Source organism: Oxyura jamaicensis, chromosome 7 (assembly GCF_011077185.1).
Source record: "Oxyura jamaicensis isolate SHBP4307 breed ruddy duck chromosome 7, BPBGC_Ojam_1.0, whole genome shotgun sequence".
In the NCBI taxonomy this organism is placed as follows: domain Eukaryota; kingdom Metazoa; phylum Chordata; class Aves; order Anseriformes; family Anatidae; genus Oxyura; species Oxyura jamaicensis.
Window position 1 is genome coordinate 14,906,658 of NC_048899.1, and position 18,314 is coordinate 14,924,971.

General features: G+C 36.9%; 1 protein-coding gene across 1 annotated transcript in view; it reads left to right on the top strand.

The window, feature by feature from the left end:
* Window positions 1-18,314, top strand: part of PARD3B (par-3 family cell polarity regulator beta) — a 402,224-nt gene that overhangs the window by 177,425 nt on the left and 206,485 nt on the right. Inside the window, exons 9-11 of the mRNA XM_035330820.1 lie at window positions 3,338-3,696; window positions 5,345-5,484; window positions 6,232-6,360. Coding sequence (XP_035186711.1) covers window positions 3,338-3,696; window positions 5,345-5,484; window positions 6,232-6,360 — 628 coding nt within the window. The remainder of the gene's footprint in view (window positions 1-3,337; window positions 3,697-5,344; window positions 5,485-6,231; window positions 6,361-18,314) is intronic.

Here is an 18,314-nt window from a genome sequence, read left to right on the forward strand (position 1 = left end):
ATTACTTTAAGTAACAGGTTGCTTTGATTGGCTATAAATTAATTTGACATTGTTGCAAGAAAATAGCCTCTCAAATTTCAGATAGTTGCTGTAGTAATTAAATAGTAATTTGTTTTTAAGTTCTAATCCATATATTTAGACAGCTGAGTGATTGTTTATAATAAAACAAAAACCTATTGAGATCTCAAGGGATCTGAGGCTTGGCTTAACTTTCTGAACAGTAAGCGAAATGTTCAAGATTTCTAGACAAAAATACATAATTTCAATTTTCAGGATAAATATTCGCAAAACAGGCTTTGCTAAAAACCAACATGGTTCTATAGTAGATATTACCCTGTTTCCGTGGCTGTGTTTTTTTCCTCCTGATGGATTTTCCAGTTACTGCTTTCTGAATATTTGGTGTTAAATATGTTCTGATCTACCATCGTACAGCATAGCTGCAGTGGCCTTGGACCTGAGGAAAAAACTATGGGCAGTGCAGACTCAGCATCCACAGGAGCTGTATTTGGGGGCTATATTTGGACAAGCTCTAGCCTTTAGGTCCCCATGAATTCTACTGAATTACCTTCTAGAATACCTTCTGCATCATCACCCCTGACTGTTGAGAATAGTTAGAGAAAATACCTTTCCAGACTGAAATTAATCTTATGAATATGCCTTTTAGTTTTCATCTGGCAAGATACAATTGTACCAACCTGATAGAAGCCCAAGTTACAAAAATGCACAATTCTAATAGACGTGAAGAAGCACTGTCCTCATGATTACTGACCCAGAAATAGTCAGCAGATTCTTCTTTGATGGGAAAATCTGCTAGTTTCAAATTGACATTTCTTCATAACCTTCGTAAAATCTGTTTTAACACTTAGCAGAGACTGTTACATACTGTCTCCTTCCATTTGCAGCACAGGCTTTCTAGTATTGCTCCTGGTGATTGCTTCTTCTGCAGCTGTAATAGCAACAACCTACTTTCTGTATTCCCACGTTTATAATATTTGTATATATTGGGACTACTGGTCTGCTCTTTCATTTGCTGTTAATCCATTCAATTACATTCTGTTGTGTTGCAGAGCTTCTAGCACCTCTTTTAATTGATTCCCATATTTCTTTAAAGTATGTGTTTGGGGTCTCCAGAAATGTAAATTTCTCCATCCATTATTTTTTCTCTTTGAAGTGCATCCAGTTATTTTGCCCCTGAAGACTACATTTAGACTTTCCCAAAGGATGGCTTGTGTTATTTGCACTATTTTTTGTTTGCAGGAGATCTTATATTTTCTCTTTCATATATTTAAAATATTCATCTCCTGAAACTGAGTTTTTAAATTATCTTGTAACATGTAGCCATGTGTGGCCACTTGCAAGGATGAAGATGAAGAATGAGAGAAACCCGGTTAAGACTTTACATCCTTATGCTGTGAGCATGCAGTGATTTTTAAGATCAGGATAAAGCCTGTCCTTGAAAACCTATAACCGCTGCAGACACAATGGGAGAGTGCAGTTAAAGTTTCACTGAAACCTAACCCTCAAGGGTGATGCTGGAAGAATACCCTCACAACACTCTTCCTGCTACCTTTCTTCTCTAAGCTTGATGTTTCTCTTCTGGTCGTGTCTCCTATCAGTGAACGCAATTGCTCTGACTACTGGTGCATATATGCTCAGTGTAGTCAAGACATTTTTATCTTGCAGAAGTATCCCTTGCATCTGCTGAGACTTTGCTATGACTTCAGCATGTTCGTGTTGCCAAAAAAAGCAGACTCAAAACAACCCCTCCCTCCCAGGAGCTATAGCTGCAAGGTGGATGTACTATGAAGTATTGTTGGTCTGGGAAAGCATTAGGTGTACAGTCAGGATGTGGCTTGTTCACTGTAGCCGTGTAGAAAACTTAGTTTACTTCAGAAGTATGTTCAACACTGACTTCTGTTTCATAAGCAAGTATAAATCCAAAGCCAAGATTTCAGTGAAATACTGACTTTGCTGATGGATACGCTGAAGAAAGGTAGGAGATGTGTAAGTTGTTCTCAACAGACATCATGATTTAGGGATGTGGTTTAGTGGTAGACTTGGCAATGCTAGAATAATGGTTGGACTTAATGATCTTAGAGGTCTTTTCCAACCTAAAAGATTCTATGTTTATATTTAAAAATGAATGTGGCCATTACTTCTCCCTTTGACTTGTCTTTTGCTAAGCAGAAGTACTTGATTTTTTTTCATTCCCCAAAAGTTCTTCAAGTACTATTTCTGTTTTTATTTAAGTTGCCTTCTGCAATGTGGAAGACTTTCAGTCCACTTCAGTTAAACCCTCAGAAGATGAGAAAGGAAAGCACAGAAAGTGTTCTACTTTGTTCCTTCAGAACTCAAGGTTTATAACATATCTTAACAGATATGACTGAGTCTATAGGTTGTTCAAGATCCAGGGAAGGCTGTGGGAACTGTTGCTTTGGCTAATTTGCCTTAATTGCCTTGCAAAGAATCATGAGTCCAAACATTGTCTTGTTATTGAATATCAAGTCAAGGGGAGCAGTTTCATGAAATGCTCTACCACAGTTTCTGGTACTGTAGTTGAACACATCTATAAATACATTGATTAAGTCCAAGTATCTACCTTAGGAAGAAGCTGCTGCTTGAAAGATGCAAGTAATATCTACTTATTTATTTATTCAATTATGTAGAAACACGCAAACTGTTGCCTCTTTTGCAGTCATCAGATTTCTTCTGATGTCTGTATATCCCATACCCTCATTCTATTTTACTGCACCGTTTGCAACCACCATGTTTCTTCTGAGCATGCCCATATTTTCCATCCCTCCATTCTCTATTGCTGTGAAGTCAGCCATCGGTTGCATTAGGAATAAGGAAGGAATTTGAGGCAAGGTTAGGCTCTAGTGGAAAAACTGGAGTCTTGAGCTTCCTCAGGATAGATGTATCCACAAGAGCAATTGTTAGGTAACCACTGTGCCTCTGTTCCAACAATAAAACATAGCAGGCAAACACTTGGAAAAAGTAGCAAGTTATAACTTCAGTCTTTTATAGAGCTTTTGCCCTTAGAACTTCACTACCTGATGCTGTGCATGAAGAATGGTGTTAATTATTTAATTCTGGCTGATATGTTTTCCTAGCACTCTAGGAATCCTTACAGATGTGCTGTTCCTTTAACTTGAGGAAATGCCGCAGTATAGAAATCTTATTTCATGCTTGCTTTTTAGAGAAGAAACTGTAGATATGAAGGTGATATTTGTCCATATTTAAGATACATTTTTTATCTTATTCTGTGTGAAAAACTTCAAACCTTTGTCCATATTTTCTGGTTTGTTATGTGAATTTTCATACCTTTTGTTTAAAGGGCTCAGGACATCTTCCGTCAGGCAATGAAATTTCAAAGTGTCATCTTGGAAGTCCTTCCTCCATATAATCGAGAACAGTATGAAAAGTCTGCTATTGCTCCCCTTTGTTTTCTGCATAATGAAGAAGAAGTTCCAAAAACAAAGATTCCACCTCCTGTTCATCCAAAACCTACTCTGAAACCGGTTAATCTTTCTGGAGCAGGCAGCTTGGAGGCAGGTGTACAGTCAACACTACAACAAGCTAAGAGCCCCAACCTCCCACGTCTGAGTAGAAAATCATCTTCACCCTCCATGTCTCCCCTTATGGGCTTTGGCAATAAAAAAAATGCGAAGAAAATAAAGATAGACTTGAAAAAAGGTGAGTCTTTAGTGATTATATGATTTTTTTTCTCTATTTTTGTTACTTGAACTTTAAACTAGTGACATGAAAAGTATAAGCAAGTTATTTTTGGTTAAAGAGCTCCAGAACTTAAAAAAGGTAGGGGAATGTTAGCAGTAATGTTCTCAACATTTGCAACTTTCACGCAAATTTTGGAAGCCTGTTATCTTGACTTACTGATTTTAAAATATCTCAGATACTCGTTACGTGGGAGGTATTTGATTCGCAACATGTGATATGAAGACATACTTCAGCCTTTTCCCAAGTACAGAATAAAAGTTCAAAATTTCTGCTGCTGGTCTTCATTAGTTTTTATTTATATTTGCTAAATTGACTAACACTGTTATGACATTTAAAAAAGATGTTTAAAAATATACTCTGCACTTTTTCACACTGACCACATCTACCCTTTCCCCTTTTTATTTTCTACAAACCTTATCTTTCCTTCTGTATTTATTTAGATGTCAGTATTCTGTTTTTTTGTGTGTATATCCTTAATTGCTGCTCCATGCAGATCTGTCTTTGCATAAAGTAGCAGGTTTGTGCACATCCAGCAAAATGTGTTTTAAGTGTATCCCAATTAGTAGTTGCATTTTCTGTTTAATTTGTGTCTCTGATTTGACTGAGAGTTAGGTCTGATGCTAGAAGTGGCCTTTTAAAAAACTGCCTGTAACTTTATTCTTAGAACCTATATTGAATGTAATCAAGCTGTCATTTCTTAATTTTTGTTACTTCTTAACTTAAATCATCATTTTTACTTCTGGACTCTTCAGCTTTTTGTTAAGAAAACCTACTTCAGAATTTTTGCCAATTTAGAAGTAATGCTTTTGATTTTTAAATTGTAATTTATATTTTTAGAAATGATAGGACTGTGATACTGACGTATGTCTGAAAACCATTCGCTTGGTAGCAATCATGCTCAGTGAAAAAATATTTTATGGACGTTACCAGTCTTGGATGATTTTGGTGACTCACTGTTAAGGTTGATTTTACTACCTAATTATTTATTAAAACATTTTTCAGTAGAAATAATAAACACTTATTAGTTAATAAACACTTAATAAAAAGTATAGTTAATAAACACTTCAGGTTGTTTATTTCCAAATGTAAAATGTCTTCACTAACTGCAGCTTCAGAACACTTGTCCTTTCTTAACAGCATATAGTCAGCAATTTTTGCCTTCAAATCATGTGGTATTTTCCACTTTTCACTGTTACATTAAAACTACTGCTAAATTATATTTATGCTCATAAATAAGGAATTCTAATTGCTCTGATTTATTGCATAGACTGTTGATGTTAATGCAAAGGCTGGTGATAAAACCATTTTCAGAAAAGGTATTCTCTTTAAAATCATAGTTCTGGTTTGTCTTATTATTGTGGGTTATCCAAAAGTATTTCTGTCTGTAGTTGTTGAAAGATTTGAGCACGTGTTCTGACATTGATATAATTCTTCTCTAGACTATACAGAAAATATGCTCATGTTTCCAGCTTTTTGTTTGCTTTCCTTCTTTAAGAGCTAGCCCGAATGAGTGTCTGTGATATATGTTCCTGACTGATTACTTATTTTAATGATCATCATTGGCTTGTTAAAACTTACATTGGGAATTTTTTGTCTGATGTTCTAGGTCCAGAAGGACTTGGTTTCACTGTTGTTACCAGAGAGTCTTCAGTACATGGTCCCGGTCCTATTTTTGTGAAGAATATTTTACCAAAAGGTGCAGCAGTAAAAGATGGTCGTTTGCAGTCAGGCGACAGAATCCTGGAGGTTAGGATAAATATTTTATTTCCATTGCTGAGTATCAATCACTGGTTTTAACATACATACAGTACTTCCTATAAATACTACTGATGTATGGAACTAAAATTCCTGACATTGGTAAAAAGTGTCGTGGCTTTTGTTCTGTTTGCCAGCAAGTTTTTTACACCACAGTTTAGAAAAAGTTCATTTTTACAGAGGTTCACGGGACAGTAGAAAAAGGGAGATCTGAAAACATATTGGTTCTTAAAGCAGATAAACCCATCAGTTGAGAGCATGTATTGCCTCTTCAGCCATGTCCAAAAGTCTGATTAATATCGAGGTGGTTAAGTGCTCATTTTAAGGCAATTTTGCTCAAATTGGTCTTTTTAAAAATTTCAGATAGATTGTGACTTAAAATCTCATTATCTAATGGGTTATTTCTACTTACTAACCTCAAAAAGCTCTTAAGGTAAACAGTTTTAATAATACTTAGGTCTTGTTTTTGTACTTTTCATCTTCAAAGTGCTTTACAAACTAATTAAGCCTCACAAACCCCCTGCAAGGTGGGTAAGTACTACAGACCTGCTTTAGCAGATGGTGAAAATGAGGAAAAAAGGTTAAGTGACTTGTGCAGGGTCAGAGGAAGACGGTATGGAAGCTGTTGTTAATTATCTTTGCTCTCAGTCACTGAATGACACCTGACTTAGGTGAGGGGAAAATGACAAAAGGACATATTCACGGATATGGCATCCTCTTTTCTTTTGTGCTTGGTAGGTGAATGGACGGGACATCACTGGCAGGACGCAAGAAGAGCTTGTAGCTATGCTGAGGAGCACAAAGCAAGGGGAAACAGTCTGTCTAATCGTGGCTCGTCAGGAGGAGGCCTTTCTACCTCGAGAGCTGGTAAACCTTTTTTTTTTTTTTTTTTTTCCTGAAGAGTGATATTGAAACAATTCTATGTTTTAAAACTGGCTCAGGAAATATAAATGAACTGATGTTGGCTGAGAAAGCTTGCAAAGGGTAATTCTGTAAGACTTGTATTTCAGAAGTATTTATATTTAATTTTATCCACTTTAGATAGAATTCCATGAAATTTGATTTTCAGCCCAGAAATGACATCATAAGTATAATTCACAAGGGAATATTGTACATGAATTTTGTAACTGTGAGGTCAAGCGTGACTGAAAGTGGATAATTCTCTTTGAGAAAAGCAACAAACTTTAAAAACAGTTTAAAGGTCATATAGTGAGTCAGTCCTGCAGCTTATCAGTAACAAGCTAGTGGTGGTGGCTGCCCCCAGGAGATGCATCTTCTAATCTAGGTTGCCAAACTGCGGAGTGGTGAGGGGTAATGTTCCATTGTGTTCCTGGCAAGTTTTGGGAGCGAACTTTTTGTTGGCTGTGATTCTGACTTAATAGCAGAGACTCAGACTTGCCAGAGCTTATCTCTAGTGCTTAATTTCCCCGTCCCCCCCCCCCCCCCCCCTTTTTTAATGTGAACATGAAACTGTTCTTTTGTGTCTCACATGGTCATAGGAGGACTACATCAATGTAAAAGTGCTATCTGTTACATATGTGTTTCCCCTCAAAGCTGCTCATCTCTTTGGTTGCCTCTTCCTTATCTTGATTGATGGCTTTACTTGACCTTTCATTAAGAAGTTCTTGGGATAAAGGAAGGACAGCATTTCCCGCTTTTGTCTCTTTTTATCTTCTCTAAAGAACACAAACCACCTTCAGTTTTTTCTTAAAAGGAAAAGCAAAAAGGGGGAAGGAGTCATCTTGCTTTAAGACTGTTAAAATCTTCTACAGAAATTCTCCAGTATGTTTTCTCACCAAACATTGCTAATAATTTTCTTCATGTTACCTTGTTATCAGTTGGACCTTGCTAAGGTAAGGGTGTCTATTGCCCCTGGTAGGATGAGAAGATGGAGAGGAGTTCAGATTCTGTCCTGTGAGCCCTTCTCTTGTTCATAACATGCCCGCTTTTTCCTGTAGTAGAGCAATCTTAACAAAACTGTTTTTGTGTTTTCCTTTTCCTTTCTGATTGAAGAATTTTTAAGGAGAATAATAGAATATTTTTCAGCCCTGTCATGGGTTAATTGGGCATTCCTTGTCAGTAGTTCCCAGAGCAGATAAGTTTGTCATTGTAAGGCTCTGTTTAGGAACACCTGAGCTGTGGAGTCAGTGTCTATGTAGATTGGAGAGAAATTTCGGAGATTCAAGTACTGAATTAGCTGTAAGATTTAGGATTTCTTTTCATCTACCATCTCCTCTAAATGCAAGCTTTTTTTTTTTTTTTTTTTTGTAAAGGTGACTCTTCAACAGGGTTTTTTGGTGTGTGTTTTTAAGTTATAAAACACATTACTTGGAAAGTGTACTTTTTCTAAAGCATGTTTTCTTCTTTTCTCTCTCCTCTTCCCCTAGCATTATACATTATTCTTTTCTGTTGTAGTCCAAATTCTCCTGGGAATCACTGTAAAGTACATGGATATAGCAGGCTGGGAGAATCTAAAAGCAGTTTGTAATTTTTACCTTCCACAATTGCCTGCTATTAAATTTGGGCCTCCACAGCAAGGATTAACTCCTTTTCAAAAGGTGACTTACTTTTGACTGGCATGATTGAAATCTAGAAATCTAGCCACATTTATCATGTTGGCTTGACCTTCGCTTAGGTTGCTTTCTTTGCAAAAGAATGATGCACAGAGTGATGGCCCTAGCAGAAGTAGTGATGCTATGTGAATTCTAATACTATTCTGTGTTTCTTGTTACCCAAACCAAATACAATCTAATACAAATGTGAGTTACTGAAATACAGTGGATGATTTTATGGAACCAGCCCTTCTAAATTAAAAAGCCTTTTAGCAACATCTGTTTGGTAACTCATGGCAAAAGTATGGGTTAACACAGCACCAAACTAGCAGATGTTGATACTAACATGATGCTCGTTAAGATTCATGAGACATCTGAGAGTAGTCTTAGCAAAAATTAAAAATAATAATAATAATAAAGTTTAGCTTTTTTGTTTGTGTTCAGCTTTAGCCATGATATTACCTTAGACTAATCCTCTACTAGCTCAAATGTTACAGTGCTGTTTTGATCAAAGAGGAGAAAAAAGCCAGCATTTCAAATGCTTGTTTTTGGATAGAGAGGCAGTGGATAATCCAGCATTTTTCAAGGACAGCTGCAACAGCATGCACAGGCTATGTAATATGCATGCAGGGTTTATCTAAATACATGGAAGTTTTGTTAATGCTTGGCAATAATAGGGTAATTGCTTTATATCAGACTTGTTCTTGACTTGAGCAGTTCTCCAGGGACTTGAATGTAATCTGAGGAACTATCTTTAGATTCCTTGTTCCCTGCTATAAGGAGCAGGAGAAGACTGTCTAGTCAATCTGCCCACTTCCCACAGCTTCCTCTGGCAAAGATGCCTCTGGTGCTTGGACCCACTGAAGACTATGCACAAAACTGTACTGAGCATATTACTACACTAGAACTTGGTTCCTACATCGATTTCTGTAAAGAATTTGACAGCTGCATGGGCACAAAGCAAATAATGTAACAAAGTAATAGAGGATGGCATTTGGTTGTATGGATCTGTAGTGATGTAATATGACTTTACCGTATCACAAAGCTGCTGTTTGGTGAGAGCTTGGTCTGGTGACCAACTTCCTCTTCCTTAAGTTAGATGAGAGAAGAGTTTGGGGGGTTTGTTACTATGATCTATGTTGATGAATTGCTAGGAAGAAATAAAACAGAGTAACAAACCTCTACCACACCAGAGGAGAAAGGTATGATAGGGGTGAGGATGAATCAGTGTTGCAAACAACATTATTAAATTGTAGAGAATTATGGCTTCAGTTACACTAGCTCATGCAACATCTGAGAGTTGTACAGTTACATTGTTTGCACATAATGAGGGAATAAAATAGAAAATCCAATCTTTGTAGTGTTGTTACTGCTTAAAAAAAAAAAAAAAAAAAAAAAAAAGGAGAATATAATAATTTTTTTTTTTATTATTTTTTTTTTTGATTGAAGCAGATCAGTGAAGTAGGATTTGGACCAACCACAAGCTGTCCTCCTTATTATCCAGTTAGCCAAATGTTCCTTCTAATTCATGCCAGCTGTTGACAATGTAGCAGCTGAGTAGGGAGCTGATTCCAAAACTCAGGGGAAGATCTTGATTCACTTAATTACAGCAGTCTACAGAGTGGCCAGTGATTAGTGCATTCTGTGAGGTGCATTTGGATTTTAAACTGTTCAACAGTGATTGTTTTCTGAAGGATGGCTAATATTACAGAGAGAAACTGTCTTAATGGGTTTGGATTTTCCAGCTCTTATCAAAGTAAATGGAATACACATCAAACTGTGACTACCATTCTACTGTGTTTTGAAAGTACAGTGTTTTGATCATGTGCATCTTGTTCTTTCTCTGGGAAAAATGTATGATCTGAAGGTGCCATTTCTTTCAATAATGACAGAAAGATCACTTTTTCCCTTTCTATTCCTTTATCCCTATATTGGTAAAACAAGCAAAGCTGCTTGAATGAGAGCAGCTCTGGTGTAACCCATTCTGTGCCATGGCCCTATGCAATTTTTGGAGTCTCATTTTAGAGATACTTTTTTTTTTTTTTTTTAAATTCTTTTTCCCTGAGCCTTCAGGCCTTTGGATATTGTACACATAGGCAGAGAAATATCTAGGTGTTGCCCTTGCCAGAAATAATATAGCACTGAAAATATTTAGGAGCATTTGTTTTTGAAGCACATACATAGAGTAAGTTTTGCATGTACCTTACTTACTTTATAGATAGCTTCAACTTATCAATTTCAGTTGTAATCATAGTTTCTGTAGTTTCTTAGCATATTTCCTGATCCTTGAAGAATGGTGGAGGAAAGGGAACAAACTAGTATTTATACAACAAAAGCCAAAAGAAGAAAAATGTATGTAATGTAGCTGTTGATCTTTAAGTCTCTTTTATACATATATTGTATAGGATTGAAAGAATCATGATGAAAGGCAACTTCAATTAAGCATTTTTTCCTGCTCACTGTTTGATTAGCTTTTATGTTTCAGCGTCCCACTAATTAATTCCTTCCACTACCTTGAACTTCTGTGCCTGAAGAACTTGTTTGCCTCAAGTGTCCTTTTTTTTTTTTTTTTTTTTTTTAATATTCAGAGCTTATTTTCTATTACTTCCTTCTAATTGTTTCTTGCCTTTTTATGTACAGGAAATAATAGATGAGATTTCAGCATGGACTTAAGCATTTTTGCACCTGTTTTTGTAGGTCAAACCAGTGATTCTAGTGCCTGATAAAACAGAAATGGTCAAATAATTTCAGTCACAAAATGATTCCAGCAAGTACCAATTCTCTGTTGTATTCTCTCTATTCAAAGGGAAAAAGTCTTTCAAAAAATAGGTCAATATACGTATTTTGGATTTTAATAACAGAGAAGATTCAGTCCCTGAATTGTTCTGCATAATGAAGAGAAAGAAATAATGAATGCATATGACATTTTCCATCTTGAATTACTTTAAAACAATATAGATAAAGTTCTGTGTTTTTTTTTTCCAAGAATTTTTTCAGAGAAAAATTTTAATTTGAGGGTTTTAGATCTATTTATGTAGATTAGTTGAGAAATCAGTGCAGACTGTGTCTCTGAAAACGTATCTTCAGAATGCAAAGATTGTGTAGCACAGCCCTCAAAGGTTTTCAGATATCATTGATTATGTATCTTAGAACAGATACATAATCTAGTTTATTGTAGTTTACAGTATTGAAAACTATGGACTGAGGCATAGCTGATTATTTACCTTGCTTGTAGTACAAGTCAATAAGAGATTTATTTAGAAGGAACCACAGCAAAAGGAACTTGACCTTCTTTCCTGTCACAGTGAACAAGAAGGTGCAACAAGAAGTATCCCTTCATTTTCATTGTTTCTGGCTTCTGGTGGGACTCCCTAATTACCAAAGGGGAATAAATTGCTCGAGTAATTGAAGTATTTTTAAGGAATGTTTTCTCAAGTAAATTCAACAATTTTTCATTGTCAGAATGAGCTTTCACATGCTTTTAGGTGCCAATATAGCTACCAACACAATTTACTGTGCTTTTCATCTAGTGATGAGCTGCAGTGATGTTACTGTATCTGAGTCAACTATTGCCTTTGTCAAGCTTGTCAAGTTATTATGACCTAGCAGTATTTTGGTTGTCAGATCCCAGTCTTACTATTTCCGACAAATTCAAGGAACCTTAAAAGGGTGGTCTGAAAACTATGGTCATAGCACTCATTGCCTGCTACAACCTCTGATGCTTGTGGGTAAAGTAAAAACTAGAGTGGGGACAAATAAGGAGAGAAAAACATCTTACTACTCATGCCAAAGGATAATGTATTTGCTTACAGGATTATTGCCCAAGATATGTAAGTGTTGAGGAATGCTGCCTCAGAGCACTGGGAAATGAAAACTGTTGACTGGATAGCATCAGTCTCAGCTGTGGTATTGTCCAAAATGGTTTGGCAGTCCACTTAAATCCATGAAATCAGAATTATGTATACATCAGAATAGAGGCATAGAAAATCTGTCTCTTAACAGAAACTGAGTCATTATATATCTTAGAATCATTCAACTAGACTTACAGTATTTGCATTTCATAAAAAACAAAGTCTTTGGGCAATTCTTAAATCTTACTGGCAACTGCAGTACAATGCCTTTTACAAGGGTCACTGGACTTGTTCCATATACCATATGAAAATTTTAAAGTGTCTCTGCCTTAGAATCCGTGAAAAAAGTTTTTCTAGGACTGACTTAATGTAAAATCTGTGCATATGGAGTTTGAAGTAGACATAAAACAATCACATTACTTACTGCTTTGTTTACAATCCCTTTAAACAATAACTAATAAATAAAAATAAATAAATAAGATTTGTACATCACAATGTTGTGAACTGTTTGCCTGCAATATATTCCAAAGGTATACAGTAACAATAATGCTAAATTCACCCTGAAAATACAGTGCAACTTTCCATCTTTGCAAGTGATAAGATTTTCCAGTCTAACCAGCAAGGTAACTTAACTGCGTAGGGATCCAGCTCAGTAGGGTGCTTGAGCATATGACTAACTTCACATCTGGGATGGAAATTGGAATTTTCACAATGTGGCGTACCTTGACTGAGGACCAAACTAGATAATTTTTCTCTCATTCCCTACAGTTATGGAACTTACAATGTTATGTGAAACTGCATTTTTAAGGTTGAAGAGCAGTGCCACATGGAATTACAAAACTGTTTTGCAAGGACAAACCTTTTCCTTGAGTAAAACTTGCCACGTGATCTTGAATAGACGTATCAAGTGATTTGGTGGATCTCCATTTTTGGAGCATCCTGAGACATCAAATAACTAAAATGAAATGCAGTGTATGTGCCTTGGGTGAAGAATTGAATCTAATTTTTTGAGTTTTCAAAGCTCTAATTCTAAAGGTCTACATAATTCAAAACAGGACCATTCTATCTAATATGACATAAATGTGTAGTTCATGGCATTAATTTAAGAAGTATCCAAGTATAGCATAATATATCTTCACAGATTTGCTTTTTTTTGTTTGTTTGTTTGAGGGTGTGCCATTAGTGACCATTTAGTTTTTTATTGCAGGGTGGAATGCAGATGATTTTAAAGATGCTGATATGTGATATGAAAGCATCTGTCTGAAGACGGATACATGCAACAATGACTTCAGTTATTTACTGGATCATGACAAGATTACAGCAGTGCATTAACTTAGAGTGTTATTATCAAAAGCATTACTGTATATCTATGGCAAAATACAGTGTAGATTTTATATTGAGTCAATGAGTGAACTGTCAGCAAAGTATTTCTTAATTGTGCCTAAGCTCTTGAAAAGAATAGAGAGAATAGTGCAAGTATCTTCTTTTCAAGCTTTTCTGCCACTAACAGTTATGCAGAGCCACAATTTAAATACTGCTCTTTAGCTTTTACAGGTTTTGCAGAAAATAATTGCAAAAGCATGTAAATGTCTTACTTCCTTCATAAGCCTTTGAAAATAACCCTCCTGGGTCTCTTGCCTTTTGCTCTCAGCTCTGAATGGCACTCCAGGGAGTTGGCATCTCTTATCAGAAATGAGCAGCCAGGCAAGGGGCAGCCAGCATATTGAGAGATTATAATAGCATGTTGGTCAAGGGCATCAGACAGGTACTGAAAGGTCTCTTGTTGTGTTAAACAAATGCTATTTCCTTCCTGGCTTAAGTGGGAGCTAATTTTTTTTGTAAGCTTCTCTTTTGGCAAAAGAACAATAGGGATAAATAAGGCAACCTTTCCAGTGAAAGATATGCATTAGATTATCATAAATCCACAGATAAAAAGTGCAGTGGTCAATGAGAACAGGCGTGGTTAAGATTAAATAATAGGACTAATTGAAAGTGGTGTCCCATGGCAGACAGAGGATTGACACAGTATTGAACAGATACAACCAGAGACTAAACAGAAGGGGGAAAAATACAGTGCATAGTACTTTTTTCAGAGGTTACAATTCTGTTTGTACTCGTGACTGAGCAGTTTTTGTGTGTTGTGGGAATAAGAAAAGGCTAAAAGTATATTTTGTCCGTGCTTTAGAAGATTGGGAATTGGTTGGAGGCGATTACATACCAGTAGAATTTTAGGATGCTTTAGGAATCCATTATAGCCTTTTAATTAAGAAATCAGAGACCTGAGGTAGAGATGTGCTTCTAAGAATTAAATACAATTATTGGCAGAACATCAGTTAATCAAATGTATCCTGAGACTCTTGAATGGAGGTTTTCTATCTTTGTTGCTGAATGTTTAGTATGTATTATTAGGTTTTCTGCTCTTAAAGCTAGCAAACTGTGTTCTCTCACTATTCTCTTATCTTCATGTAAACTCTTCTGAAATTTTCTGTCTTGTGGTGATTCAACAAATGTCAGAATTGATATTACTGAAGTTTCATGCAGATACCTAAGTAAATGAAAACATTCCTGTCCTGATTATCTTGGTGAGGAATGGTACCTGTTTAGTTGTCTAGCTCCGTTCTGTTTAATGGCTGAGTCTGGGCAGCAAGTGGAAAGATTACTTCTTTTGACTGTATTCTGGGCTGGAAAACAAACAAATAAAAAAACACTGGAGAAAGAGGTGAGACTGTTGTGTTCCCTAAGCAGTCAGGAGCACTCAGGAACTATGCAGAGTGCGGGATGGTGCAGGAACTGGGACTGTCACACAGCAGGTAGCACACATGGCCAGGCTGCAGAGGAGAAGGCAGGTGCATATCAGAGCTTGTTGCAACTGAGGAAGCCGTTGAAAGCTGACAGGCAATAATTTAGCAGAGCTGAAGGAAGGATCCCCAGAGCAAGGATAAAGTGAGCAGTGGAGATTGAATTTTCAAGTCTTTTTTACTTTAATCTGTTTCACTCTTAAGTATGTTTTATTAATATTTAGGAGTTGAAAATCTCTTTTGCTGTCTACAATGTACTCATCTTAAAGGAAAAGTACAGGCCAGTATATCTCAAAGCCCTCTAGCCATCTTGAAGTCTCATCACTTGGCTATCTGGAATTTGATTTATGTGAAAATTTCTCATTTATAATAGTATCATTGAGTTACTTGCCTATGTCTGCAGCAGGATTCTGGCTGGGATAGAGTTAATTTTATTCATAGAAGTTCATATGGTGCTGTGTTCTGGGTTTGTGATAAAAACAGTGTTGGTAACACTATGCTTTAGTTGTTGCTGAGCAGTACTTACACACAGTCAAGTCCTTTTCTGCTTCTCATGTTGCCACAGCAGTGAACAGGCACAGGAAGCTGAGAGGGGACACAGCCAGGACAGCTGACCCCAACTGATCAAAGGGATTTTCCATGTCACATGACACAGTGCTCATCCATAAAAATTAGAGGAAAAGGGAGCAGGGTGTTCGCTGCTCTTGCCTGGGGCTGGGCTGGGCCTTGTTTGGCTGGTGGTGAACAATAGTGTTTTGCATCATGTGTTTTTTTGTTGTTGTGTTTTTGTTGTTTTTTCCCTTGGCTTTGTTTTTCTTTGTTGTGGTGTTTTCTTGTTTGTTTTTCAACCTGTTAAAATGTCTTTATCTTTACCCATATGTTTTCCAACATTTGCCCTTCTGATTCTTTGCCCCCATCTGGCTTGGGGGCAGTGCAAGCAGCTGTGTGCTGCTTAGCTGGGTACTGGGATTAAATGGAACACAAAAGCAGGGTATGACTTCAGTGATATACTATCATGAAATTTCTGAACTGCTAAGGTATGATAAATTTGGGGTGGAAAATACACAACATGATTGTTGAGTAGGTAAATTATAACATTAAACTGTAAAAACCTTTTCCTGGTCCAGAAATATATTTGTGTTGTAGCTCATTTCATTCATACTGTGTTTGAGTGAATTCAAATTCTAGGATAATCTTGAGGTAAGAAATATTTCTAATAGAATTTGAGGCTTAATGCATTGGATAGGATTTTCTTTACCAGACCATAACTCAGCTGATGGAGTTTGCTCTGTCGTAAAGTATTGATGTCTTGGGATAATGTTTTAGCAACGTCAGGGAAATGGAGGCAGTGGGAATTCAGCTCTGTGAGTCACTAGCAACATTTAATATTCATATCTGCATATCTAGGAACAGGGGCCATCACTCATAAAGTCAGTTGCCCAAATGAAGCAGTTAAGTGATGAGCTGTTAACTTAAGGAAGGCTGGAACTCTTTTTAGCTATCATTGAAAAGGCACTCTTTTCAAGAGCAAATGAAGACTGCTAATATCAGGATTATAACTGGAAACTATTTAGTGAGTATAGGATTAAATAAAACTTTTGATTCTGTTATTCCCTTTTTTCTCCTCTGTTCTTCCTCCTTTTTGTTTCCATCCACATTCTCCCACAAAGAAGAAAGGTTTTTCTGTCCTGTATTTGTACCGAAGAGTCTTCAGATATCATAGACTGAATACCCAGGCATTTGCTGTCAAATATACAATGAGTAGGGTGTGAAAATTTTAAGTGAATCAAGACAGTTTACTCACTGTTTTTAAATGTGTATCTCCTTTCCTGTTACCCATCCCTCTGAAATAATTGAAACGTTATTCACCCTTGCTCATGGGTAACAAACTTTTATACTACAATTACACAATGTTCAGCATTACTTTAAATCAATATTAGCTGGATTTTAGGGTAAGGCCAAATATAAGTATTAGAAGGGGAGGCTTTCGGATAATATCTCTAAGTTGAACAAGAAACACGTTGTGAAGGAATTTATGGTAGATGAGCAAGTTTTCCAGTAATGGGTAAAAGTAGTAGTTGTTTAAATTTGCTGAAGTTTTTGTATGATAAACTTTTCTCATAGAACTGTAGCAAGGGAAATGGTAGTGAAATGTTACGTATTCCAAATTAGTTTCCTCTGTTTTTCTTACAATCTAAGTACTGACAAAGATTTACTGTACTTGCCTGGTGTCTTGCTGAATATGTCTTGATGTCTCCACTTTGATAGATGACATGGCCAAGCATGCAGGCAATGATCTTGTAGGCTATTAACAAGAAGAGCTAATGCATGGCATAGTTACATTAACTGAAGTTGGGAACTGTTATAGAACATTGAACAGCTTGTTACTATTTTTCAGTTACTCTGCTTTTAACTATTTTATCAAAATTTAAAACTGAACTCAGTTACACTCAAAAACTACATGTAATACTCTCTCACTCTGTTTATAGTGGGAGGCTTCAAATGACCACCTCATCAGTCTTTTTTCCCCAGATATTAATGGCAAAAATTTTCTTTGAGACTCACCCAATGTGTCCTTGCTTGATACTAAAGTGAGGTATTTCTTCATTCAAAAATTGGCTCCAAAGAAAAATTAGAAAAATTTTTAAGTGCTTAGAAGATGACTGTCATTTTTTAAGGCCTTTTCTCTCAGGGTTAAACAAGATTTTCATTGCTGTCCTCTGGACTCCATCCAGTTTGTTTCCTGATGCCCTGAACTGAGCTGAGTGCTGCCACGCAGCCTGTGCCCATGCTGCTGGAAGGGGATGGTGTCTGACCCCCTGCAGCCACCACTGCTGCCAGGGCCTGGGGTGCAGCCAGGGATGCACAAGTGGGTGTATGACAAGCAATAGTACAAATGGGAATGCTCAAATCTGAGTTGATCATTGTAATCAATACCAGGCTCATCTCCCTGGTTTATTTCATATGTTGTCTTGACGGATGCATTTAGATCTTGTCATCTGTATTTTAATAATATTGTATTAACAAATGCTTGAAGTGCTTAGCCTAAAATTAGTGTACATCTCTGAGCTTGAAGTAAAACATTTAAGATGATTCTGAGAAAGAAGCTAACAAAAAATACATATGTTTTACTTGACAAAGTAAAACCTGTTGACTTGTGTCACCTCTTCCTCAAAAACGTTTTTGCATAGCAATAGCTTTTTGGGCCAGAGCTTAACTTCAGCCATCCTCATTAAAATCTGATCTGAACATGACCAAGTTCAGTTTTAGATAAAATACAAGTTTATACTGAGGTAACATTATAAAGTAATTTGCCAGCTGTGGTGAAGGTAGGCATGGGGGTGGAGAGCCTTTACGTCCTGTGGCAACAAACCCCCAACACTGCTCCCATAGTGGTACTGGGAGCGACCGAAACACTGCATTACATACACAGGAAGGCCAAGAGTCTGGTGTAGGTGTCATGGATTGAAGCAGAGGAATAGGCCTGGAGGTACGTTGGGCATAATGAGCAGGATTTAAGTGGCAGGGGAGTAGCTGGGGTGCCCTGCGTCAGTCCCAGCCAGTTCCATAGCGGGCTCCCCAACACCTGAGCGCAACAACCGGCGGGACGTGCTGTGGCT